This window comes from Geotrypetes seraphini, chromosome 12, assembly GCF_902459505.1.
Source record: "Geotrypetes seraphini chromosome 12, aGeoSer1.1, whole genome shotgun sequence".
In the NCBI taxonomy this organism is placed as follows: Eukaryota; Metazoa; Chordata; class Amphibia; order Gymnophiona; family Dermophiidae; genus Geotrypetes; species Geotrypetes seraphini.
This window is the reverse complement of record NC_047095.1, coordinates 83,368,040-83,395,646: the sequence shown is the minus strand read 5'-3', so window position 1 is coordinate 83,395,646 and position 27,607 is coordinate 83,368,040. Positions and strand designations below refer to the sequence as shown.

Below are 27,607 nucleotides of genomic sequence, written 5' to 3'. Positions count from 1 at the left end.
CCGGTTGCGTCAAAGCAGAAGATCGAAACTGAACAGCAGCGGGGACCGGGGGAGTCTCATGGGAGCGCGTGCGGGACCCGGCCTGAGGCCTAATCAGTGTCTGCACCATACGGCACACCAGGCAACATCTCGCGGCACACTAGTGTGCCGCGGAACAGCGGTTGAAAAACACTGGTATAAACAAAATAAACAAACAAAAAAGACTTTTCCTCTCTTAAATCCTAGCTCACGTTTGCGGTCTAACACTAGCTCTGGCAGGATACACATTTCAAATCTGGCATATTTGTAATCAGAAAATGGAAAATAAAATTTGTTTTTCTACCTTTTGTTGTCTAGTCATTATTCAAATCTTGTTGGTCCCAGACTCTGGTTGTCTTCTGATAACTTGCTTGCCAGGGTCTCCTTCTTTCTAACCATCCATCTGCCATCTCTGTCCTCCCCTTGTTTACCTTCCCTGCCCCAGAGGTCTGGCATCTTTCTTTTTTTTCGTCTCCATCCACAGATCCACCTTTTCTTAACTACCCTTTCATCCAGCATCTCTCCCTCCTTCCCTACCACCCCAGGGTTCACCATCTCTCTCTTTCTTTTCCCAACTACCCTCCTATCCAGCATCTCTATCTCCCCCTCCACACCATCCCTTGTTTCCAACTTCTCTCCCTTTCTGTTCCTTCCCTCCCTAAATCCAATTGTCCATCTTCTCTCTCCCTCTCTTCTATTTTTAGACCCATTATTTCTTCCCCCCAAAGTCTGGCAAATACATGTCTCTTTGAACTCCCCTTCCCTCCCTCCCTCCGTGTACTTCTACACCAGAGCTCCCCCTGAAGGTTTGTCCCTCCCTGAAGGTGTGCACCCCATCCCTGAAGGCCTGTCCTCCTGAAGGCCTGTGCCACCATCCCTTGCCTGTCCCCCCTTTGAAGGCCTATTCCCCCCCTTGAAGGCCTGCCCCCCCTGAAGGCCTATGCCACCATCCCTTGCCTGTCCCCCCCTTTGAAGGCCTGTTCCCCCCCTCCCTTAAAGGTCTGCACCCCCCCTTGAAGGCCTGTTCCCCCCAAAAGGCCTGTCCCCCCCCCCCCGGGAAGGCCTCCGTGTTCCCCCTGGCCTCCCTGCACCGTTTACCTCATAGCTGCAGTCTGCAGCGAAGATCGCGGTTACAGCGTCTTTGTAAACTTGCTTTGAGTTGCTTCCTCTGCTGCAGTCCCGCCCCTCCTCTGATGTCAGAGGTAGGATCACAGCGGAGGAAACAGCTCAAAGCAAGTTTACAAAGATGCTGTAACCGCAATCTTTGCTGCAGACTGCAGCTATGAGGTAAACAGTGCAGGGAGGCCAGGGGGAACATGGAGGCCTTCCCGGGGGGGGGGGGGGGGTGCGCAGTCCTTTGGAGAGGTCAGGGGGAAAACCGGATGCCAGAGAGGGGGGGAAGCCGGAGACCAGCACAGCAGCACTTCCCGACTGACTCTCCCTCCTCGCCCTCTAATGTAGGTGCAGCAGTGGCCGGCCAGCAAGAGCAGCGCTGCCGCTCTTCCCGACTGACTCTCCCTCCTCGCTCTCTAAAGTAGGTGCGGCAGTGGCCGGTCAGCAAGAGCAGCGCTTTAGGGGGCGAGGAATCAGGAAGAATCAGACGAATCAGGAAGCCGATTTTTGGGGGTTTTAAATCGATTTGAATCGATTCACCCGAAGTGAATCGGTGAACTGATTCGAATCGTGAATCGGGCAGCACTACTGCATATCATGTGGGACAAGATGTTGTGGTCTGATTAAACCAAAGTAATTTTTTGTCTCAATGCTAAGCATTATGTGTGGCATCTCACCATGCTAACATCATTCCTACAGTGAAACACGGTACTGCAACACTATCTTGTAGAAATGCTTTGCAGCACCAATGAGAGACACTTGTGAAGACTGAAGGAAAATAGTGCCAAACTTCAGGCAGATCCTGGAGGAAAATCCTAATCAGAAAGCAAAAAGCAACAATAAGAGAATGAATATCCTCAATGCTCTGTCAAAAAAAAAAAAAAAACCAGATACAAACCCAACAGAAACTCTCTGGCAAGACTTGAAGGCTGCAGTCCACAGACAATCCCCAGCAACCTAAGAAAGCTTGAGCTTTTCTCCCAAGAATGAGCAAAACCTGCATCATCTTGCTGTGCAAAGCCAGATATACTTATCCTGAATGACTCTTTAAAATTGTTACTGCCACAAAAGGGACTTCCAACAAATATGTAAATTTCCCAGCAAAGTCTCAACCATGTAAACAGCATCCTAATTTGTAATTTTCCTGGAAATGTCTAGTTATCTTCTTTTGTAATCCGCCCAGAACTGCAAGGTATTGGCAGAATAGAAGTCACTAATGTAATGTAATGTAGTCAAGGTGTGTGAAAAATATTACAAAATCAAGAATCTTTGGGGGGGGTTTCTTAATTACCTTTTGAATATTTCTAAAATTCTTTATAATTCTTCTTTCACAGAGTATACACGGTATTGTTTAGTTTACTAAACTCCTATCTTAAAATATTTTAAATTGTATTTTTAGACAACAAAGTGAAAAAAATGTATAAAGGTAAAAAGATTTACAGCGCACTACAGGAAGTGATATGCAGAGATCCACTACTCTAATTCAGATAATAGCAGCTATGTGACAAGCACCACCTGGCACCTGCAGTATGTTGTGCGGAATTATTTTTAACACCAAAAATCAGAGAGAGTAACCCTTACCAGCACTCCAGAGGATGCATCTGAAATACCAGAAGCCAGATATTTTAAAAGTCAGAACTTGACAAATTTTCTTTTAATCTAGGAGTCAGCCCAAAACCTTAGGAGTCAATTATTGAGACCTATATCGCCTTTTGTACCGGGGGTAGGGAAAGGAGGGGGGCTAAGTATTCTGGCTGTATAGACCACTGCACCATCCTCACCAAAACAACAATAATTTATTATTTCTATAGCACTACCAAGCGCATGCAGTGCTGTACATTGTGCATACAAGAAACGGGCCTACTCAGAAGAGCTTAGTCTAATTATGACAGACACACAGAGGGGGATAAAAGCTTGTAGGAGACTATTAAGGGAATGACAGACAAATAAGTTGGTTGGGCTGGTATTTAAATGCAGCTTAAAATAAGCAGATTTTTAGTCTGGCTTTAAATACAGCCAGAGATGGAGCCTGATGTAGTGAGCCAGGCAGGTGGTGCGGCAGGGTAGAAGGGACAGAGACAGGAGTTGGTGGTAGAGGAGGAGGGACTGGACTTATCCGATAGCAGAGTTCCCGGAGGGGAGTATAGGGAGTAACACTGAGGAGCTGCAGAGCAAGTACACTTGAATGTCAGTAAGAGGAGTTTGAATCGTATGTGGAGATGGACTGGAAGCCAATGAAGCGACATGAAAGCACAGTTACTTACCGTAACAGGTGTTATCCAGGGACAGCAGGCAGATATTCTCACATGTGGGTGACGTCATCTACGGAGCCCCAGCGCGGACAGCTTTTCAAGCAAACTTGATTGAAGTTTCAAGTTTGCTACACTGCACCTCGCATGTGCATGCCTTCTTGCCCACTAGAGGGCGCATCCCACCTCGTGGTCCTCAGTTCCATAACTAGCAAAGAAGCCATCCTCGGGGAGGCGGGCGGGTTGTGAGAATATCTGCCTGCTGTCCCTGGATAACACCTGTTACGGTAAGTAACTGTGCTTTATCCCAGGACAAGCAGGCAGCATATTCTCACATGTGGGTGACCTCCAAGCCAACCAAAAAAGGGCAGGTGGGAGGATGGCAATGTAGGAAAACAGATTACGTAACACCGACTGGCCAAACCGGCCGTCGCTTCTGGACAAAGCGTCCAGACAGTAGTGGGAGGTGAACGTATGAACCGAAGACCAAGTGGCAGCTTTACATATGTCCTCCACAGGAGTAGATCGGAGGAAAGCAACCGAAGCTGCCATCGCCCGGACCTTATGCCCCGTGACTCGACCCGGGAGCGTAAGACCAGCCTGAGCGTAGCAAAAAGAAATACAAGCAGCCAACCAGTTGGACAAGGTGCGCTTGGAAATAGGGTGCCCTAAACGATTAGGATCAAAGGACAAAAACAATTGAGGAACCTTCCGATGAGACCTGGTACGTTGGAGATAAAATGCCAACGCCCTCTTACAGTCAAGCGTGTGGAGCGCCGTCTCGCCAGGATGGGAGTGGGGCTTAGGAAAGAACACAGGAAGGACAATGGACTGATTGAGGTGGAAATCAGACACAACTTTAGGTAAAAATTTAGGATGGGTGCGGAGAACCACCTTGTCATGATGGAACACAGTGAAAGGCGGGTCCGCAACCAAAGCTTGCAACTCACTAATCCGTCGAGCAGATGTGAGGGCAATCAGAAATACCACCTTCCAAGTAAGGAATTTCAGGAGAGACTTGTCGATAGGCTCAAAGGGAGGTTTCATCAGTTGAGCTAAGACAACATTCAAATCCCAAACGACAGGAGGGGGCTTCAGAGGGGGACAAACATTGATTAGACCCTTCATGAAACGCGTCACCAGAGGATGAAGCGAAAGAGACCGTCCATCCAAATGCGGATGGAAAGCCGAAATGGCACTGAGATGGACCCGGACAGATGTCGTCTTCAGGCCGGAATTAGACAAATGTAACAAATAGTCCAGAACCGAAGACACCGGGACCGAATCCGGATCCAGATGACGCGAGGAACACCAGGAAGAAAACCTGGTCCACTTCTGGGAATAACAAAGCCTGGTCGAGACCTTGCGCGAGGCTTCCAAAACTTCCCGCACCGACTGAGAAACCGAAACCGAAGTCAAGGGGAAAGGAACCAAGCGGTCAGGTGCAACGACTGAAGATTGGGATGCAACAGCGAACCCCGACTCTGAGATAGCAGAGAGGGAAACACAGGCAGAAGCAGAGGCTCCCTGACACTTAGTTGAAGAAGCAGGGAGAACCAATGTTGACGAGGCCACCGAGGCGCAATGAGAATCATAGTGGCTCTGGATGATTTGAGACGAACCAACATCCTCAAGATCAGTGGAAAAGGAGGAAACGCATAAAGGAACCTCCCTCCCCAGTCGAGAAGAAAGGCGTCCGCTTCCAGACGGTCCGGGGAGTACATCCGAGAACAATACAGGGGTAGTTTGCGAGTCTCCGGGGAGGCAAACAAATCCACTTCTGGAGTCCCCCAGCGGTCGAAGACCTCGCGCAGGACTCTGGAGTTGAGGGACCACTCGTGCGGCTGGAGAAGCCGACTGAGTTTGTCTGCCAAGCAGTTTTGTTCCCCCTGGATATAGACCGCCTGTAGGAAGATGTTCTGGGAGATCGCCCATTCCCAAAGGCGCAGAGCTTCCCGGCAAAGGGACCAAGAGTCTGTCCCACCCTGCTTGTTCACATAATACATGGCCACCTGGTTGTCCGTTCGAACGAGGACAACCTGATCGCGGAGCAGGTGGCAGAAAGCTCGAGCCGCCAGAAAGATGGCGCGAAGCTCCAACACATTGATGTGACAGCGTCGGTCCTCCACCGACCAGAGACCCTGGGTCCACAGACCGTCGAGATGGGCCCCCCACGCGTACTCCGAGGAGTCCGTGGTCAGAACCTTGCGATGCGGAGGGACGAGAAAGAGCAAACCCCCGGAAAAATTCGAAGAGACGGTCCACCAATGGAGCGAGCGTCTCAAAGAAGGAGTCACCGTTATGCGAGAAGAGACAGGATCGCACTCCTGGCGCCACTGAGAGGCCAGAGTCCACTGAGGAATTCTCATGTGCAGTCTGGCGAACGGCGTGACGTGGACCGTAGAAGCCATGTGGCCCAGAAGCATCATCATGCGCTGAGCCAACACCATCGGCAGCTGAAGGATCAGGCGACCCAACCGAACCAAAGCCTCCAACCGCGGAGGAGGGAGGAATGAACGGAGGCGAACAGTGTCCAGCACTGCGCCTATAAACTGAAGCGATTGGGTCGGGCATAATTGAGACTTGGGAAAGTTCACTTCGAACCCCAGTCGTTGAAGGAAGGCGATAGACTGTAGGGTCGCTGAGATAACCCCCTCCCTGGTCGGGGCCTTGATCAGCCAATCGTCCAGGTAAGGGAAGACCTGAAACCCCCGAGACCTTAGTGCTGCAGCAACTACCACCATACACTTCGTGAAGACTCGAGGGGACGAGGCCAGGCCGAAGGGGAGGACTCTGTACTGCAGGTGCAGCTCGCCCACCTGGAACCGTAAGAATTTGCAGAAAGCGGGATGCACCGGAACATGGGTGTACGCTTCCTTCAGGTCCAGGGAGCACATCCAGTCCCCTTCCTCCAAGAGAGGATATAATACCGGAAGTGACAACATCCGGAACTTCTCCCGGACCAGGAACTTGTTGAGCTTCCTGAGGTCTAGAATGGGGCGTAAGTCCCCGGTCTTCTTTGGGACCAAAAAGTAACGGGAGTAAAACCCCCGCCCCCGCTGGTCGGAGGGTACAGGTTCCACCGCCCGAAGCCTCAACAAGGCCCTGGCCTCGGCCATGAGGACGGGGAGCTGGGTCCGGTTGTATGGGCAAGCCCCCGGTGAATGTTCCGGCGGCGCAGAGCAAAAGTTGAGAGAGTAGCCCTCGGAGACGGTCCGGAGCACCCAAGCGTCGGATGTTATCTCGATCAAGGCCGCGTAAAAGGACCGGAGTCGACCCCCTATGGGAAGGGAGTCCGGCGCGATGGCGGAGGGGGGCCGGCCCCATCCGCCTATCCCGTCAAAAGGACGGCGCCGGCTTGGCAGGACCCTGCGCTGGAGTTTTGGTTTGTCCCCCTCTGCCCTGTCGAGGGGGGCGCCGAGGCGGTGGCCTTGAAAAAGCAGGGGTCGACTTTTGAGGGTACCTCCTCGGGGGAGGCCGGAAGGGTTTCTGCGGCGTGGCTCGAGGTTTCGGACGGACCAAGGAGGCTAACGAGCGCTCCTGTTCCGAGAGCCGTTTGGTCGCCGCCTCCAGAGATTCATCGAATAATTCGGACCCCACGCAAGGCAAGTCCGCAAGGCGTTCCTGCAGGTTTGGGTCCATATCGAGGGTGCGTAGCCACGCCAACCGGCGCATAGCTACCGCAAAGGCCGACACCCTCGATACCAGCTCAAACGTATCGTACACCGCATGGAAAAGGTACAACCGCAATTGAGACAGGTTGGAGACAAACCTGTCGAACCCTTCCTTGCGGGAGTCCGGCAAGGCCTCACGATATTGGGGCAGATCTTTTACCATGCCACGTAGATAGGAGGAAAAGGTAAAGGCATAATTCAACGCCCTGGTTGCCATGAAGGAATTGGCATAGAGGCGACGACCAAACTTGTCAAGGGTCAGACCCTCCCTGCCGGGCGGAACCGCCGCAGAAACCCGGGAGGGTTGCGTCTTTTTGAGCGCAGACTCAAACAGTAGAGACTGGTGGGAGAGTTGAGCCTTCTCAAACCCCTTGGGTGGTATCGTCCTGTACTTGGACTCCATCTTAGACGGCACCGCTGCGACTGTAAGAGGTGAAGTCAGGTTCTTAAGCAAGGTCTGATGAAGGACCTTGTTCAGGGGTAGCCGCGGGGATTCCCTTGGGGGGCAGGAAGGTCCTGCTCCTCGAGGAACTCCTTAGTATATTGCGACCCAGCCATGAGGTCCAGGCCCAAGGCACGCGCCATGTCCTGCACAAAGCCAGAGAAGGAGGACTGCCTGGCCGGCGGGGAGGGAGTTCTCGACCTCTCCGCCGAACAAAAGGGGGAGGGCTCGTGAGAATAACGGGGCTCCCTACCGGAACCCGAGCCCCATGAGGCCAGATCTAATGGTCTCGAGGGGGTCGGGGAACGTCTCCGCCTCGAAGAACCCCTGGGAGACGTCCCAGGTGTCCGAGGGACCGAGGTACGCCCCCTTTTCCTCGGCGAGGAGTCACGAGAACCCCCTCTCGCAGGGGAACGTAGAAGCCTCGGGTTGTCGAGACGAAGCTCTGAAACCCGCAAGGCCTCGCCCCCGAGCGGCGAGGAGCGACCACGTCGCCGAGGAGAGCCTCGCGAACGCTTCGGCTTCCTCGGGCGACGCCTCGCCCGAGGCCGGCCCGAGGGCGAGGAACCCCAGGAGGACCTCGAGGAGGAGGAGGAGGAAATCCGTCTCACTCTGCGCACCTTGTCCCGGGGCCGAACGCTGCTCGCAGGCGGGGCACCCGAGGTCGAGGGCAAGGTCGAGGCCGAGGTCGGTGGTGCCCCGGTAGCCGAGACCGAGGGAATCGAGACCGAGGTCGGTGCCCCCGAGGCCGAAGCAGTTGAGGTCGCAGCCCGCTGCAGTTATTCGAGGGCGCCAGACAGCTCCGAGGAGATCAATGCTCGGAGCAGGTCCTGGAACGCCGGGATCCCAACCATGTTAGGCAGGTCCGAGGCCGGGGGATGCTCCCTGGAGGGCGACCTCGGTCTCGAGTATTCCCTCGGGGCATTAGTGGCCGGAGTCCTGGGCGGGGCCGAGGACGACCCACCCGCCGCAGAGGAACTCGAGGATGGCTTCTTCGACGACCCTGGAGTCGGGGATGGAAAAGAGGACTTACCCGAGGCAGGTTTGGTCGCAGGCGTCGGCTTCGAAGTCGAGGTCGAGGCATGCGGCGACGCCGAAGGCACCGAGGCTGAGGTCAAGGCCGGGGCCGAAGCCGAGGCCGACGTCGAGGTCTTCCCAGGCGCGGAGTCAATTGTAAAAAGCTCCGCCATCCTGGCGCGGCGTCGACGGAGCGCTCTAGCCTGAAGAGTGGAACACCGATCGCAGGAATTAGTCGGATGCTCGGGTCCAAGGCAGAGCAAGCACCACCGGTGGGGGTCAGTGATGGATAGTAACCGCTCACACCGGGTGCATTTCTTAAAGCCCGTCGAGGGACGGGACATGAAAAAGTAAAGGGGCCGGGAACGAACGAAGTCCCGCGGCTGCGGCTCCCGGGAGCCCCCGGAGCCGAACGGATGGAAACAAAAATTTTTTATTTTTTTTTTTTCGACGAAAAACGACGGACTATAAAGGAAAAACAATAAATAAAGCACAGCGACCGAGTTAAACAACTCAGACGCGGTGTCAGAAGGCCGAAAAATAGGAGCTCAATTTCCACAGGGCTTCTGGCTCCGCGGAAAAATCTGAACTGAGGACCACGAGGTGGGATGCACCCTCTAGTGGGCAAGAAGGCATGCACATGCGTGGTGCAGTGTAGCAAACTTGAAACTTCAATCAAGTTTGCTTGAAAAGCTGTCCGCGCTGGGGCTCCGTAGATGACGTCACACACATGTGAGAATATGCTGCCTGCTTGTCCTGGGATAATATGAGGCGCACAGCAGCGTTTTGTACAGATTGAAGTGGAGAGATATGGCTTAGCAGTAGACTAGTGAGAAGCACATTGCAGTAATCCAGGTGCGAGGTTAACGAGGACATGGATGAGGGTCTTAGCAGCATGCTCACTGCTCAGAAAGGAAAGGATAAATTTTAGCAATATTATAAAGAATTGACAAAGTTTTGGAAGTCTGTTGGATTTGAGAGAAGGAGAATGAGAAGTCAAGATGACCCTGAGGTTGTGAGCCGACGAGACAGGAAGAATGAGGGTGTTATAACAAATTCACTTATACCACAGTAACTTCTCAATTCAACGTGGTTAACAATCACTGTACAAGAACAGTACATTATAATCACATTCAGAATTTGTCAAATAAATAGGTCTTTAGCATTTTTCTAAACAAAAGATAGGAGTTGGAGTTTGTCATCAGGACAGAAAAGGGTTTATCCCATGATCCAGCTTGAAAAGATAAAATTCTATAGAAAAATCTTTTGTATATGCAACCTTTTACAGTAGAAAATGTAAATCTAAAATGCTGAGGAAAACGTTTTCCGTCAGTAAATTTAAATTGATCAATAATATAATCAGGTATAAGGCCAAACAATTCCACTGCTATAGAAAACAGGGAAAGGGGAAAGGCAGGTTTAGGAGGAAAAATAAATTGTGTCTTGGCCATGTATAATTTTAGATGGTGGTGAGACATCCAGAGAAGTAGGCTGAAACTCAGGCCTGGATTCCTGTAGAAATTTCAGGCATGGAGAAGTAGATTTGTGAGTTATCAGCATAGAGGTAGTACTGGAATCCATGGAGCACCAAAAAAGAAGTGTAGATGGAAAAAGAAGAGGTCCAAGGACAGGTCTCCGAGGTACGCCGACCGATAACGAAAAGGCAGCAGATGAGGATCCTCCAGAGCTTACATTAAAGGTGCGATGGAAAAGATAGAAGAAAACCATGAAATAACAGAACCCTGAAACCCAAGCGAGAACAGTGTTTAAATGAGTAGGAGGTGATCTATGGAGTCAGATGCCGCAGATAGATAAAGGAGAATAAGGATGGAGTAGAGTCCTCTGGATATGGCCAGGAGCAGGTCACTGGAGATTTTTAGCAAGGGCGGTTTCTGTGGAGTGAAGGGGGCGGAAGCCCAATTAAAGGGGGTCAAGGATAGCTTGACCCGAAAGGAAGTCAAGGCAACGGTGGTGGACAGCTCATTCTACTAGTTTGGATAAGAAGGGGCCATGAAAACAATCTCCAAAGTTAAGCTCAGAAGAGGCACCAACGGTTCCAGAAGCAGGGGAAAGATTTAAAAATAATAAATCGGAGGCACTAAATTTATTAGAGCCAGAACATAAAAAAATTTTTTAAACCCACTTGGGGCAAGACAAGCAAATGAGCAGACTCCAGTAAAGACAGAGCGTAATCCTTCCTAACTGGGCAGCAGGGACTCTCCAGTCGGTAAAAAAAAGGGGAGAGCAGAAAAACTCAAAGGCAGTTTTGTCTGCAGAATCTTACTTCACAGGCCTTTTTTGATTCCCTAAGGGTCTCAGGATTTCCCTTTTGTTTCTGGACGACGGGTGGATTTTTTGAAGAGGGAGAATAACTTTTCTAACTGTGTGTCGCTGGGCTATGTATTAAGTACTACAGAAAAGCTAATGGCAACATCTTCAGTTCAGAATTAGAATGTTATGACTGAACAGCACTGATCACTACGCTGGATATTGATTTGATCTTTTTTGTGGAATTCAAAAGGGTAACTTGGAAATGTATAGAACATTGCTTCCTGGATCGCTAGACAAAGCAGAGATATTTGACATGGAGGGCAGGCTGGATAAGCTGTATGGTTCTTTTAAGTTTCCAGAGAATTAAACTTTTATCAATACACGTCATACAAAATAAGAAATTAGGGATCCCCAGACTACAGACTCTTGGCCTGATGTAGCCTATTCTGCCATACCTGTCCTACCCACGGCTGAATCTGACCTGCAAAGAATTGTTTTTCATAAACAGCTGTAGAAAAAGCAGTAAGGGATCCCGGGCTCCAACTGCCAAAAGACAATGAAAGTATGGCATGCAACAGACTCAAAACTCTGACCAGGAAACCCCTCCCCTCCCATCTCATTGGCTGAGCAAACTCCAATGGAGAAAAACCTCACCCACCCTTTTGAGTGATTTAAAGTGTCTTATGTGGGCTTTCCCTTGAAAGGTTTCATAACTCTTGCTATAGATTAGTCTTCAAGGGTGCCCACAAAAACACTCCTCAATTTTAAATGGTTACAAAATCAAAACATTGGAATATGTTTATAAATAAGATGACAGAAAATACAAGTTCCAAAAAGCACGGTTAGCAAGATCTTACACAATTGCTTGCAGTTTCACCCTTATAAACTGCAACTGGTGCAGTAATTATAATCTTCAGACAATGCAACGTGACAAAATGACTAGGTATTCCTCAAGTGGCCCCCAAGATCACCGGACATTACTATTTGTGACTTTTTTCTTTGGGGGTACGTACCTTCATTATCTGCAATTATGGATGATTTGCAGGAACGCATCACTGAAACTATAAACATGATCACTCTGGATTAGAGGTCTGCACGGGAACGGGCATCCCCACCAAAGTCAACGGGACTCCCATGGGGAGCCCTTCCAGGCCCATGGGACTTCCACGCGGACCCCTCCAAGGCCGACGGGACTCCCATGGGGATAGAACTGGGGTTCCCATTCCGAGGCCTAACTAATTTTCAAGATGAGACCAGTCTGGGTCCGGCACCACTGCAGAACAGCCATGCTGAGCAGTGAGCTCAGCACATAGGCGATCAGTGTGCTTACGTGCTGAGCTCATTTGTTGCTGCTGATTGGTCGAGCGGTGGCACGTGCAAGGCTAGAGCAGGAAGTCAGCCTGTATGGAGTCCACCCTCCCCGCCCATGCATTTACATAGCGTCTGCCCTCAACCCAGCTGTGGCCAATCAGGAAAAAAGAGGCATGACAGGGCTCCACCTCCCCTACCTCCGCCTCCTCCCCTTTCAGAGGAAGGCTGAGAAAGTTGAATCGGGGCTCTCCAGTACATAGGGAGTGCATGAGGTGGGCTGGGGGAGGAAATTCTGTTATTCTTAGAATGCCTTCATTTTCAGTAAATTGGCTGCTCTGTTTATGGATTTCCCTTTCGTGCAATCAGGTATCGAATTCACCTGCTAGGCTGGTGCAGTCAAATTGCAGAAATCTTTATTCGCCTTGATTATGTGTATAATTGGGGGGGAGGGGCCCCCAGGTACTATGTCCAACAAACTTCAGAGCTTCTTGCATTTCTCAAAGTTATCCTTTGTGCAGTTGTGAGGCACTCGCGCACATTGCGCAAACAAAACTATGTCTTCATGGTGTAGAAATTATTTCAGAGGGCTAAGGTGGGGGAACGAGGAGAACTGGAAGAAGGGTCAATGGACAGCTGAGAATGGCATGCATGGTGATGGTGTACAAGGGAGACAGACTGCAGGAAAGGAATTCCCTGTTAGAATCTCTCGTTCAACTTTTTTTTAAAATGACAGCAAAGAGCAATAGCGGAGAAAAGCTGGCCAGAAGCCCTTGATAAGACATTAGCAGCATGCTGCATACTGATGGAGAGAGATGAATGAACGATGGAGTGGAGAGAGTGATGGTATGATAGACAGATTCATGAGTGGATAATGAATAGGAGAAGGAAGGAATGGGATGTATGAAATGTTAGGTGGAACCAGCTTCACAGGAATGATATCTTGGACCTCCCAGATGTTATTTAATAGGAAAACCTATGAGAAATATATTTCTTTGACTCTCTGTAGGGTAATGAGGTTTTAAACTATTTACAAGGCTGCCAGAGAGAAATGTTGGTTGAGGAATAGAATAAAAAGCAGCAGACTCTGTAACTCAGGGACTGCCTGTATACACAGTCACATCCCCCCCACCCACACACCCACACACACCTAACTAGGCTGTACTTTGTACAAAAACCTGCTCCTCCCTCCTTAAAGGAACATTAGTTTTTGGGGGGAGGATAATGTGAAAGGATACAAGGACAGCTGTACTGTGAAGAAGAATGAGAGCATAAGTTTATAATTCAATATTAATCTGTGCAGGAAACACAAGAATATGTGTGTTCTGTTAGTGGACTTGTTCCACATGCTCGAGAACAAGATACAGAGATAATCTGAAACAGGACTTTCCATCTTGAGATATGGAGTGAGTATCATCTCCGCCGTGAAGGACTAGTAACTAGTGCTGCCCAATTCAAATCAGTTCACCAATTCACTTCGGGTGAATCGATTCAAATCGATTCAAAACAAAAAAAATATTGGCTTCCCGATTCGGCTGACCCTCGCCCCTAAAGCAGGAGTGGCATCGCTGCTCTTGCTGGCCAGCCGCTGCCGCACTTGCTTTAGAGGGCAAGGAGGAAGGGTCAGTCAGGAAGTGATGGTGTACGGCTTCCCCCCTGGCCTTCCCGCACCGTTTACCTTATAGGAGCAGCCTGCAGAGAACAAACTGCTTCAGAGCTGTTTCCTCCGCCATGACATCAGAGGAGGGGCGGGACCACAGCAGAGGAAACAGCTCCGAAGCAGTTTGCAAAGATCGCTAGCACAGCGATCTTTTCTGCAGGCTGCTCCTATAAGGTATACGGTGCGGGGAGGCCAGGGGGGAAGCCGGACACTAGTGGGAGGCCAGGGGGACACACAGGCCTTCCCAGGGAGGGGGGGTGAGCAGTCCGGCAGGTCTTCAAGGGTGGTGGCACAAGCCTTCAGTGGGGACAGGCAGGGGTGGGATGCAGACCTTTAAGGGGGGGGAGGACAAGCCTTCAAGGGGGAGAGACAGGCCTTCAGGGATGGTGGTACAGGCCTCCAGTGGGGACAGGCAGGCCTTTAGGGGTGGGGTGCAGGCCTTCAGGGGGAGGTGCAGGCCTTCAGGGGAGGAGGGCCCTGGTGTAGAAGTACACGGAGGGAGGGAGGAGGTTCAAAGAGATGTGCATAGGCCGGACTTTGGGTGGGGGAGAAATAATGGGTCTAAAAATAGAGGAGAGGGAGAGAGATGATGGATAATGGGATTTAGGGAGGGAAGGAACAGAAAGGGAGAGAAGTTGGACACAAGGGATGGTGTGGAGGGGGGGATAGAGATACTGGATAGGAAGATAGTTGGGAAAAGAAAGGGAGAGATGGTGAACCCTGGGGTGGTGGGGAAGGAGGGAGAGATGCTAAATGAAAGGGTAGTTAAGAAAATGTGGATCTGTGGATGGAGATGAAAAAAAGGAAAGATGCCAGACCTCCTGGGGAGGGAAGGAAAACGGAAGGGGAGGACAGAGATGGCAGATGGATGGTTAGAACGGAGAAAGAAGAAAGAAGGAGACCCTGGCAAGCAAGTTATCAGAAGAAAACCAGAGCCTGGTACTAACAAGATTTGAATAATGACCAGACAACAAAAGATAGATAAACTAATTTTATTTTCTTTTTGTGATTACAATATGTCAGATTTGAAACATGTATCCTGCCAGAGATGGTGTTAGACCGCAAATGTGAGCTAGGATTTAACAGAGACAGAAAAAGTCTTTTTTGTTTGTTTATTTTGTTTACACCACAGCGCCAGTGTGGTTAGGAGAAGGCAAAGGAGGTGAAGAGGCTATGTAAACCCACCAGGATGTCTGAAAAAAACACCCAAATTGGGCAGGAAAATCGAATCGAAAAACCAATTGAATAGGCTGAATCGAATCAAAATTTTTTTTCCTGAGTCGGGCAGCACTAGTAATAACAGTGACTAAATAGAAAGCACCTAACAATATGGAGAGCAAGCTGTAAGAAAAAGCATTTTCCTCAGTCGCACCGCCGCTTCTCTGCAAATGTCAACATTAGATGTGTCCGTATGTGTGCATCAACAGGCAGAATAATGATCCAACAATGTATTTAAGTACAATGTTAAGCATACAAGTCTTCCTCCACATTCTTTATTGAATGGTCTATCATTTTTTTGGTGTAATTATTATTTCACAAAATAGAATGGTTACCTTTTAACATGCTCAAATGATGCAACCTTGCCAAAAGAGTATACAAAAATCAAATGACAACAGATGCCAAAGGCAAAAAAAAAAAGCTTTTGCAGGCTTCTTAGTCAACTTCTTTAAGAGCTTAAACAATATGGCCAAATAGTGTCAGACAGGTGAAAGAGTAGTCTAATAGTGCAGAGGCCTGAGATCCAGAGGAACTAAGTTTGATTCCCACTGCATCTCCTTGTGACTCTGGGAAAGTCACTTAACTCTCCACTGTCCCAGATACAAATAAGTACTAAGAGAACAGCGGGGACGGGTGGGGATGGAGAGGATTCTGACAGGGTGGGATTTCTGTCCCCGTGCAACTCCCTACTCTGGACATGCTTCAGAGAGTCTGGTCCGAGCTCGATTATCGCATCAATGTTCGTCAAGTAACAGGTGGGCACACATCGAGTGTATGTAATCAACAGATTCCATATGAAACTTTATTATTATTATTATTTTATTTCTTATATACCGCCAAAGCCGTAGTATTCAAGGCGGTTCACAACAAAGAAAGGCTGGACAATCAGCGAATAGTTACAATCAGTGAATCTAGATACAACAAAGAATCAGCTAATACGGTTTACAACAGAGAAGGGCTGGGCAATCAGCAAAAAGTTACAATCAGCGAATACAGATACAATAAATATGCGTGTGCGGGGAACAGGTAAAATATGAGGGGAAAAATGTAAGGTGGGCAGGGTGGAGAGATAAGGGAAAGAGAACTTGGGGAGCAGGGGTAGGGAGAGAGTGCTTAGGTTATAATTCGGTTGAATAGGCTAGTTTTTAATAATTTCTTGAAGTTTAGGTAGGATGAGGAGTGCGAGATAATTCTGCTCAGCCTTCCATTTAGATGACCTGCTAGGAAGGCAAGTGTTCTGTTAAGGTGACTTTTGTATCGGCAGGCCTTTAGAGTTGGGTGGCTGAAGAGGTGGGCTCTGCGGGTGGGCCTGGAAGGGCAGTTTAAGGAAAAATGGGGAGCCAAGTATAAGGGGGCCATACCAAGAATGGATTTGAAACAAATACAGGCAAACTTGAACTGGATTCTTGCTTCAATGGGTAGCCAATGGAGTTTTTGGTAGTAGGGAGATATATGTTCCCATTTTTTCAGCCCAAAGATCAGTCGGATTGCCGAATTTTGGATGATGCGGAGTCTTGAATGTTTTTTTTTAAGGACCCCAGGTAGATAATGTTGCAGTAGTCAAGTAGGCTTAGGATGTAGGATTGTACCAGTAGTCGGAAAGAGGTTGCATCGAAGTACTTTCTGATGGTTCTCAGTTTCCATAAGGCAGAGAAGCCTTTTCTGACCAGTAAGTCGGTGTGGATTTCAAGAGTGAGGTTGCTGTCTAGTGTCACTCCCAGAATTTTTATGGCATCTGTGACAGGAAAGACTTGACCGATTAAGGAGATTGTAGAGTCTTTGATTTTGTCGTTTGGGCTCGCCAGGAAGAATTTGTTTTTTTCAGAGTTGAGTAGATTCTGCGCCGTTCACGGAGGAGGGTGTTTATGAGCAACTTGAAAAACTGAAGGTGGACAAAGCGATGGAACCAGACGGGATCCATCCCAGGATACTAAGGGAGCTCAGAGAGGTTCTGGCGAGTCCTATTAAAGACTTGTTCAACAAATCTCTGGAGACGGGAGTGATTCCTGGGGATTGGAGGAGAGCGGATGTGGTCCCTATTCATAAAAGTGGTCACAGGGATGAAGCAAGAAACTACAGGCTGGTGAGCCTCACTTCAGTTGTTGGAAAAATAATGGAAGTGTTGCTGAAAGAAAGGATAGTGTACTTCCTTGAATCTAATGGGTTACAGGATCCGAGGCAACATGGCTTTACAAAAGGTAAATCGTGCCAAACGAATCTGATTGAATTTTTTGATTGGGTGACCAGAGAGCTGGATCGAGGACATATGCTAGATGTAATTTACTTGGATTTCAGCAAAGCCTTTGATACAGTTCCTCATAGGAGGCTGTTGAACAAACTTGAAGGGCTGAAGTTAGGACCCAAAGTGGTGAACTGGGTCAGAAACTGGCTGTCGGACAGACGCCAGAGGGTGGTGGTTAATGGAAGTCGCAGGGGCAGGTTTTTTTTTTTCAATGGGAAAGAAATTCCTGACCACTGCAGCCTTCTCTCTCTCTCTGCTGGCAGGGCGGGTAGGGAAGGGACCTGGATGGGCCCAGATGTAGCCCCCAAGTTGGATCAGTATGGCCAACACCCCTAGACTCTACTGAAGCCACAGCAACAGGAACAAACAGCCTTCCATCCTCAGGAGCTGACACTAGGAACCAGAATGATAGCAGCCATCCAACCTTATTGGCAAGAGGGGTTCAATCCAGATATACTCCTGAAAACCAGGGCTATCTCCACCTGCTGGTAGGTATGTGCTATCCCACTGGTCTCTGGATTCATCTGCTGCCGGCGCTAAGGAATATTGTTATACTAAAGCCAACAGGAATGCACATATAATTCCAATACAGCTTTTTGAGACATTGTCACTATCTGTGCTACATAGAATAATACTTTATTGGAAATTCCTCTTGTCTATCAAGTTTAAAAAAACAAAAGCAGATATCTTTATTAAGCTGAAGACACTTATCTCCATGACGTTAAAAGTAAGCAGTTAGCTTAGCACAGTTTTAAAAAGTTAGGAAAATTTCCTAAAACAAAAGTCCAGAAGCCATTACTGAGATGGCTTCGTGAAATCTACTGCTTATTCCTAGGATAAGCAGCACAAAATCTGTTTTACTCCTTGGGATCTTGCCAGGTACTTCTGATCTGGATTGGCCACTGTTAGAAACAGGATACTGGGTTTGATGAATCTTCGGTCTATCCCAGTATGGCAACTCTTACGATCTTATATAAACAACTGGTTTACATTGAAATGCTAATGTCGAGATGACGTAAGTTGGGACCTTCATGATTTGACTATAAAACTTTCATAGCTAAGACACTGATATGGGGAGACTCTGATTTGACTAGTTGATAACTGCTGCCATTGATTTTAATGCTGTTTTCACATACTGAAGAACCATTTTTCTTTTTTTCTATACCATGGTAGTTCCCATAGTGAGTCACCAATAGTTAATGTATTTTTTCTCTTTGTATTTCCTATTTTGAGCCTTAGAAGTTTTCTGAACTTTTTATTATAAAATGTGAACTCCACTTTAATTGAAAAATTATAAGGTTGCAAAAAACCAAGAATGTGTAGAGCAGTGTTTTTCAACCTTTTTACACCCGTGGACTGGCAGAAATAAAATAATTATTTTGTGGACCGGCAAACTACTAGGACTAAAATTTAAAAACCCTGTTTCCGCCCCATCTCCGCGAGCTCGGTCACTTCAGTAACTATAGAAAAACAGACAAATATAGTGCAAAATATAGACAGCAGATATAAATTCTCAAAACTGACACGTTTTGATCACTAAATTGAAAATAAAATCATTTTTCCTACCTTTGCTGTCTGGTGATTTCATGAGTCCCTGGTTGCGTTTCCTTCTGTCTGTGTATCCTTTCTTTCATTTCTTTCTTTCTGCACTCAGGCCCAAGAATTGTCCCTTCCTATTCCCTCCCTCTTTCCTTCCTATGTCCTTAGTGCCCCCAGTGCCTCATGTCCATGTCCTTAGTGCCTCCAGTGCTTCCTTCCCATGTCTTTAGTGCCCCCAGTGCCTCCTTCCCATGTCTTTAGTGCCCCCCAGTGCCTCCTTCCCATGTCTTTAGTGCCCCCCAGTGCCTCCTTCCCATGTCTTTAGTGCCCCCCCAGTGCCTCCTTCCCATGTCTTCCCATACTTCTGATCGTTGGTGATATTAACCTCCACCTTGACGACACCAACAGCAAGGACACGACTGAATTCAACAACTTCCTTACCTCTCTAGGCTTCCCCTCACCCACCCCATCTCCAACCCATGAAAAAGGGCACACTCTAGACCTCACCACTTTCCTTGATCTTACCGCCTTCAAAACTTCAACCGACGACACTCGCTGGGAACAAGTCCCTTGGTCCGATCACTTCTTAGGGACTACCTGCCTCCCCATCTTCATGTCCCATCTTGACTCCCCACCCCACCCCTCTCATTCCATAACCTTTTGCAAAAAAAACCTCGAGCAATCTATTCTGGTCCAAATTCCTCAACCAACTCTCCTCCAACCCTAGACCTACAGACCCCGAATCCCATTGGCGCAACTGGACCGCCCTCTCCGAGTCCACCTACCACTCCCTTGCTCCAATATCCACTAAAACCATCTCCTACCCCCGAAAGGCCCCCTGGTACTTACCTCTTCACAGAGAACTGAAACAGAAATGTCGCGCTCTAGAGCGCAAATGGAAAAAATCTAAATCCCCCTCTGATAGACACACCTGGAGGGTCAATATTAAACTTTACAATTCTACACTAAAAAAAGCCAGGAAGAACTTCTTCGGAGACAAGATCTCTAGATCCAACAATCAGATCAGTGCGCTGTTCAACATCTGGCGCTCCCTAACTACAAAAAAAGACCCATCTGTGCTCCCACCGTCTCTATCAGCCGATGCCCTCGCAAATTTCTTTAATGAAATGGTTACCACCCTAAGATCCTCCTTCCCACCCACAGTCTCCTACAATTCCCTGACCTCTACTGACCTCAACCCTACCTTACCTATATCCACCCCCATTCCCGCCGACAGATCTTGGACCGTCTTCGAGCCTGTTTCCGAATCGCAAGTCTCCAAACTCTGCCTCAAACTAAAAACCTGCAAGTGCACTCTGGATCCTTTCCCCTCCTATCTATTCGAGAATATCCCTACACAGGCCATCGCTTCCCTCACCGAACTCATAAACTCTGCCCTAACATCGGGCCTTTTCTCCCCCAACATGGGACACATTTCATTGACTCCTCTACTGAAAAAGGCCGAACTTGACCCCTCCATGCCATCAAACTACCGCCCTATAGCAAATATCCCTCTCCTAACCAAGTTATTAGAATCCATCATATCCACCCAACTCTCATCCTACCTAGAAAGATTCTCTATTCTCCTACCCCACCAATTCGGCTTCAGACCCAACTTTAGCACCGAATCCCTCTTGGCCTCACTAATCTCTAAGGTGCAACATCTCCATTCTCGCAACAAATTTGCTGTTCTCCTACAATTCGACCTCTCCGCAGCCTTCGATGTCGTCCACCACGACATCCTAATCTTCCAACTCTCCAAAATAGGCATAAGCTCCACAGTCCTAGATTGGTTCTCGAAATTCTTACGCTTCCGCTCCTACATCGTTAACACAAACGGTACCTCTTCCCCCCCCTGGAAGCCAAAATGTGGAGTCCCGCAAGGCTCACCCCTCTCCCCTATCCTTTTCAACATCTACATGTCCTCTTTGAAACTCCTCCATCTATCCCCCCTAGAAACTCTCTACTCCTACGCTGATGACATCCTCATCCTCCTCGAGACCGACTCAAACCTCTCTAACCTTGCTGATAACATATCCACATGTATAACGAATCTCCAATCCTGGGCCCAATCTGTACAAATGAAACTGAATGAGTCCAAAACAAAACTACTTTGGCTCGGCCCAATTTTAGATCATTTACCCACCTCCATCCCACTACCATCCGGCCCCACTCTTCAGCTTGAGTTTTCAAGCAAAGTCCTAGGCATCGTCATAGACTCCTCTCTCTCCTTCAATGATCACCTCAACTCCTTGGTAAAAAAATGCTTCTTTAGCCTTCATATGCTGAGGAGAGTGAGATCCTGCTTTCATCATTCTCACTTCGCCGTCCTCGTTCAATCTATCATCCTCTCTAGACTGGACTACTGTAATTCCATCTACATAAGCCTAACTAAGAAAAACCTCCATAGACTTCAGCTAATTCAGAACGCCGCGGCAAAGCTTATTTTCGCAAAAGGCAAGTTCGATCACGTCTCCCCACTCCTCTCCAAGCTTCACTGGCTCCCAGTATACTCCAGAGTCCTCTATAAATGTGCCTGCTTAGCCTTCAAGATCCTACATGGCATCCTCCCTCCCGTTATCCCACTCTTTTGGAACTCCTCAAACCCACACCCCATTAGACCCTCACAAAAACTGAAACTGTCTTTCCCCTCTATAAAAGGTATATCCCGCGCAGGAAAACTTGGAACATCCCTCCTCTTTAGAACCACAGAACTCTGGAACAACCTCACACCCCCGCTCAGAAATTCAAGCTCCTTCCAATCCTTCCACAAACACTTGAAAACTTGGCTCTTTTCAAAAATCTAATTGCCTCCCGTTCTCCAGCATCCGGTCCCTCTCTATCTTCTTAGTCCCTCTCCTTTATCCCTTCATTGTAGTTCCTTTCCTCTTAACTTCTGTAAACCGTGCCGAGCTCTGCGCTTGCGGAGATGGCGCGGTATACAAACCTAAGATTTAGTTTAGTTTAGTCTTTAGTGTCCCTTCCTGTCTTTAGTGCCCCCAGTGCCTCCTTCCCATGTCCTTAGTGCCCCCAGTGCCTCCTTCCCATGTCCTTAATGCCCCTTCCTGTCTTTAGTGCCCTCAGTGCCTCCTTCCCATGTCCTTAATGCCCCTTCCTGTCTTTAGTGCCCCCAATGCCTCCTTCCCATGTCCTTAGTGCTCCCAGTGCCTCCTTCCCATGTCCTTAGTGCCCCCAGTGCCTCCTTCCCATGTCCTTTGTGCCCTTCCTGTCTTTAGTGCCCCCAGTGCCTCCTTCCCATGTCCTAAGTGCCCCTTCCTGTCTTTAGTGCCCCCTGTGCTTCCTTCCCATGCTAGGTATAATCAAGAAAGGTATTACAACCAGAACGAAAGAAGTTATCCTGCCGCTGTATCGGGCAATGGTGCGTCCACATCTTGAGTACTGCGTCCAGTATTGGTCACCATACCTTAAGAAGGATATGGCATTGCTCGAGAGAGTTCAGAGGAGAGCGACACGACTGATTAAGGGGATGGAAAGCCTTTCATACGCTGAGAGATTGGAAAAACTGGGACTCTTTTCCCTAGAAAAGAGAAGATTAAGAGGGGATATGATAGAGACTTACAAGATCATGAAGGGCATAGAGAGAGTAGAGAGGGACAGATTCTTCAAACTTTCAGAAAATAAAAAAACAAGAGGGCATTCGGAAAAGTTGAAAGGAGGCACATTCAAAACTAATGCTAGGAAGTTCTTCTTTACACAACGTGTGGTGGACACCTGGAATACAATTCCAGAGGAAGTTATAGGGCAGAGTACAGTACTGGGGTTTAAGAAAAGTTTGGACAAATTCCTGCTGGAAAAGGGGATAGAGGGGTATAGATAGAAATTTACTGCACAGGTCCTGGACCTGTTGGGCCGCCGCGTGAGTGGACTGCTGGGCGCGATGGACCTCGGGTCTGACCCAGCGGAGGCATTTCTTATGTTCTTATGTTTAGTGCCCCCAGTGCATCCTTCCCATGTCCCTCTCACTGCCTTCCACAATTTGTCCCACTCCCACCCCCGAAGCCAGCCTGCCTGTCTACCTCTCTCCCTTCCTCCCTGGCCAAAGCCAGCCTGCTTGCCTGCCTAACTCCTTCCCTCCCTGCCGCGCAAAAAAAAAAAAGTCTCCCTCCTTCCTTTCCCCGGGTCGGCTGCTATCTTACCGCCCTGTTGCTGCTACTGCTAAAGCCGACATGAAGTCTTCTTTCCTACGGCAATTCTGATGTCGGAGAGGACGTTCTGGGCTAGCCAGGCAGCAATTGGGGGGGGGAGGGCAGCAATGCAAAAGTTGGCTCAGTGTGCCACAGTCCCTGGAGCTGACCCTGGCTCAGCTGTATGCTCTCATTTTTTTAACAACAAATTTATTTGATCTTACGCACTTGGGCTCAGTGACATATTTATTACACATACTGTTTAATCATAAGAATTCTTATAATTATTTGGACTGATAGTGCAGTTTTTGCTGTTTTCTTTTGCTTTGCATTGTATGTTTTAATTATTTATGTTGTCCTGTTCTCTGCCTTGGATAAAGGTAGGTTATAAATGAACAAACATAATTCTGTTTATTAATCTATTCCTTTTTCTGGACAACTGGAACCTCCATCATATTCTTTGACATTTTTGATATTATCTTTTGACTGGAAATTTCTATTTCAATCAGAACCAGCTTGAAACCTCTTTAGGACAATCACTGCAGGACGGCACTCGGCAAAATGTTCCTGAATCTGCTCACTATGGGCCTCTTTCAAGCTGCAATAGCGAGTGTTGCATGGAAAACACACTGAAGCCCATTCAATCCCTAAGGGCTTAGGTGCATTTACCGCACTGGCCCACACTATTCAGCTTGATAAAAGAGACCTTATATGTCTCTACTCAGCAAAGAGCAAGACTTCTCACCCCAAGTAGAGAGATGAATGCTGCCTCCACACATTTTCTACAACTGTCAGGTGAAGCAAAATCCGCTGAACCTCCAAGCCATTTAATTTTAAAAGTCAAATATTTAGTTCCACCTTGGTCCTTGGGGACATAGATATGAATAAAGTTTATCCTGCAATATTTTCAAAGTGTAAAGACATATCACTAAAGCCCCTGCTATGGCTCGCAATCCACAGACCAAGTATCACTTTTTTTTTTTTTTTTCACAAAGCCATGGTAGCAATTCTCCCACAGCAAACACACCAAAGCCCATAGGAATTGAATGGGCTTTGATGCATTTGCTGCTAGAGAATCATTGTGAAAGAGGTCCTTTGGATTGATAGCCCAAAAGGACAGATAAGGAAAATACTTAACCTTTTAATTGGCAGATGGTGAAATGGCTGCTTTATGTAACTTGATGTTGAACAAGAGCAACAGTGCCAAGTAACAGACATCTGGAGATGCAGATTTCCCATAAGAGCCATAGAAGACACATGTTGCTTCTGAACACCAATGTCAAATAAAGGGTTAAAATAACCAATTAGATTGTGAACTGATTGTAAACTGCTCAGAGAGCTGTGCCAATGGGTAGTATATCAAATACAAACTAAACACTGCTGTATGATGTCCACCAGTGTTCAGGTGAATTCTCAGAACTCCCCACAAGCAGAAATATTAATCCTAATGGAAGTATTTACTTTTCATTGCTATTAGCTATTTGGAAGAAAAAAAAGAAAAATAGCCTCCAGGTATCTAAAGAAAAGGAAGCTGTACAGCAAATGATGCCTTAAGTGAATTGTAAAACCAAACCTTCACAGCTGAGCTATAAGGATAGAATAGAAGCCATTTCCTACATCCATCATAATGAACATTGTTCTTATCCTACTTAAACTCTCAACAACAGCTGCTGCTGTTGTAGATAATTCATTAGGAAATAAATACTATCAGAATGTAAGTAATAGAGATACAGACATTAGTACATAAGCCCACAGCTACTTAGAAAAAGGCAGTTTCCTTATTTACTTTCCTTACTCCTTTCACCTTGGGTTCTGCGTCCCCAACCCCATATGTCATGTCTGTCTGTCCAAGTTAGAATGTAAGCTCTTCCGAGCAGGGACTGTCTATAAATGTCAAAATGTACAGTGCTGCATATGCCTTTTAGCGCTATATAAGTGATTAGTAGTAGCAGTAGCTTTGGCTGTTCCAATTAGAATTGTTTTTAAATCACATTGTGCCATGAGTCTTTAAACTTCTATTTTATATTCCCCCTAATTCCCACACAAGCCAGGGACACATACCAGGGATCCTTTCAGAACCTTATAATTATGGGCTCAGATGTAACAATGGCCCCTATTTCCAGGAAGAGGGATACTGTGAACATTGCCTCTACAACACCCTCAGCCAACCCAGGGTATGGAAAGAGCTTGGGAATTGCAACAGGCTATTTAGCTAGTCCCTCAATACAAATTTAACTAAAAATGAAGCTATAACTAAGCACTCCAGTAGAAAGGGGAAGCCTGTACAAACATATTTGCAACCTCCTTCATCTCCTTATGATTCCCCCCTTCACTCTGGTTCCTGGTCTCCTCCACATACTAGATTTTCCATCACTTTGCTCAGTGCCCTGGGCAGCCCCTCCCCCCCTTTATATCTACCCCTAGTTATGGCTGCAACAAACATTATCTGTGTTAGACAAACATCTAACCTACTGAAAAAGAAATAGATGCTTGCTAAGTATCTTAATAAAAATGCTATAATTTTATTAGAAAGATCTACTTCATTATCTCTTTTCTCCCCCTGCCCCTAAAATTCTATTTCTCTTGTTTCTCTTACATCCAATGGGGGGCAACATTAACATTTACATCTCCTTGTTCAATGAAAACACTTATTTGATTATGCATGAATGTTACACATGCTGTGTCACAGCTTGAGGGGTGTGTCAAGAAAGCTATAGGCATCCAAATTTGTAAGATCAAATGACTAAGCAATGTCACATTTAAAACTCAAACCCAGATCAAACATGCCTGCTCCTATTGAACAAATGATCTTCCAGGCCCATTTTATATATGTTCTCTACTCTTTCTTCCTTAAGACTCCATTATTCTTTACCCCCAACATTACTGTGTCAGGCCATTCTTACAAGTCCCAGATAATTTTCTCTTCTTATCCCTGTCATTCTTCTATTTCTCTTCTTTGTTCTCATCACCCATCCTCATCTTTCTTGTTCTGGCATCTTCCCTTTCCAATCATTTTTCCCCATTTCTCTCCCTCCAGTCCTGTTGCCATCCTTACAGCCGCATTCTCTAGTCTATCTCCTTATCCTTTCTATATTACTGGTGTCATCAACGTCTTGTTTGTTTGTTTGTCCCCCCACCCTTATCCAGGGCAAGTTACATATGAACATACAAAATAAGACAGATTTGTCATACAAAAACACACTATAACAAATTACATACTTACATATCAAATCAAATTGCATATGACAAAAGTTGCATCAATGACAAATATCATTTAAGGCAAAAACTAGCAAAACCTTAACATACATCAAAATATAAAATTACATAAGACATACAAGATGCCTCAATGGCAGACATCATTATGCCAGATAAAACAGAGCAGACCATCGAACACCTCCGTGACCAGCACTCATCACTCCTTCTCCCTCAGACTAACTCAGACTCTATATTTCATCTTACAGAACAGGTCTTCATTCCCTCTTTATATGACAACACGAAACCCTAGTCCACCCTTTTTTTCCTGCATCTGACGAAGTTATCTCTTCTCCTCGAAAGCTCATGCCTTAATAAATCAGTTCATCTCTAAAGGTGCCATCAAGCCTTGTTGTCGTTTTTGTTACTTCAGAGATACACGGCTCCCCCTCTGGAGTTTTCGTTACCTGTAGTGGATGCTATGCTTCTCAGGTGCTACTACATCATCATCCTCGTGATACATTTCCCCAGCCTTTCCAAATCGTCTCACTTTTCTCCATTTAAATTCCTCACTTTCTCTAATACCTGTTTCCTAGCCACCGCTCCAGTTCTGACATCTCCCTGCAGACCTCTCTCTCTTCCCCCCTCATTTCTCCCGGAGACTAAGCTCTTACCGGAGATATTGCGCACAGAGCAGGCTCATCCTCCTCTTGCTCCACAGCTCCGATAGCTCGTTCTCGGTCTTGCCCTACGCTCGCAGCGGCCCGATCGTGCTGGCCACCGCCACCATCTTCTCGTCTGTCTGGCCGACGGTTCGAGGCGGCGGGCCCGGCAAACAAGGGCGCAGGTTCCGGTGTAGGCGTGCGTTGACCGCCCGCTCTCTGTGTTCTCCCCGGTGGCAGAGATTTCCCAGCACAAGAACTGCCCGTATCCCTACCGCGTAAGGTCCGGAGCCAGAGGGAAGGCAGAGGATAACCTGCGCCTCCTCCTCCGCCACCGCGCTCCGTGACAACCAGCTCGGTAACTAACCAAGGGAGCCACACTCAATCCTCTCCGCCTCCCACACAGGAAATAGATTCCTCCACTTCCGGCAGGTGCGGAGTCTATCCCCCTCCGGTTAGTCTCTGAAAGAAGCCTGACGTCAGAATCTGGCGCTGAGCTTAATGCGCATGCGTACGTTTCATACCGCGTCTTCTCTTCTCAGGAGGAGGAGGAAAAAGAAAGGAGGACTGATCTGATTGGAGACCTGTTTCTTATAGCAACGGGTTGCTATCCCGTCACTATGGTAACGAAAGGCTGGGTTATTTCCATGTGTTCAAATTTATCTGCGAGTGTTTTTTGTGTGTGGTATCAATCCGTACCGGAGCCGGCAAATTAGGATGTTTCTTACCGAGTTTCATGTGTTTGTGTTATGTAGCATGAGAGTCAACTTTTCAAAATGATTGAGGGTGCTAAAACAATTGGAAATTACCTCTCCCTTAATACAGTCAGAGTTTGCTCAACATTGGGGATGCTCGAG

At 47.6% G+C, this 27,607-nt stretch overlaps 1 protein-coding gene across 4 annotated transcripts in view; it reads right to left on the bottom strand.

Moving 5' to 3' along the window:
• SMG7 (SMG7 nonsense mediated mRNA decay factor) overlaps positions 1–27,237 on the bottom strand; it is a 268,133-nt gene extending 240,896 nt beyond the window's left edge. For 2 of the 4 annotated variants that reach the window (XM_033915787.1, XM_033915788.1), the window contains exon 1: positions 26,763–27,234. In XM_033915787.1, coding sequence (XP_033771678.1) covers positions 26,763–26,791 — 29 coding nt within the window. In that variant the 5' untranslated portion in view covers positions 26,792–27,234. Of the gene's footprint in view, positions 1–26,762 lie in introns of all 4 variants that reach the window. The other 2 variants (XM_033915789.1, XM_033915786.1) reach the window with 2 other exon arrangements.
• Between the last annotated feature and the right edge of the window lie 370 nt (positions 27,238–27,607).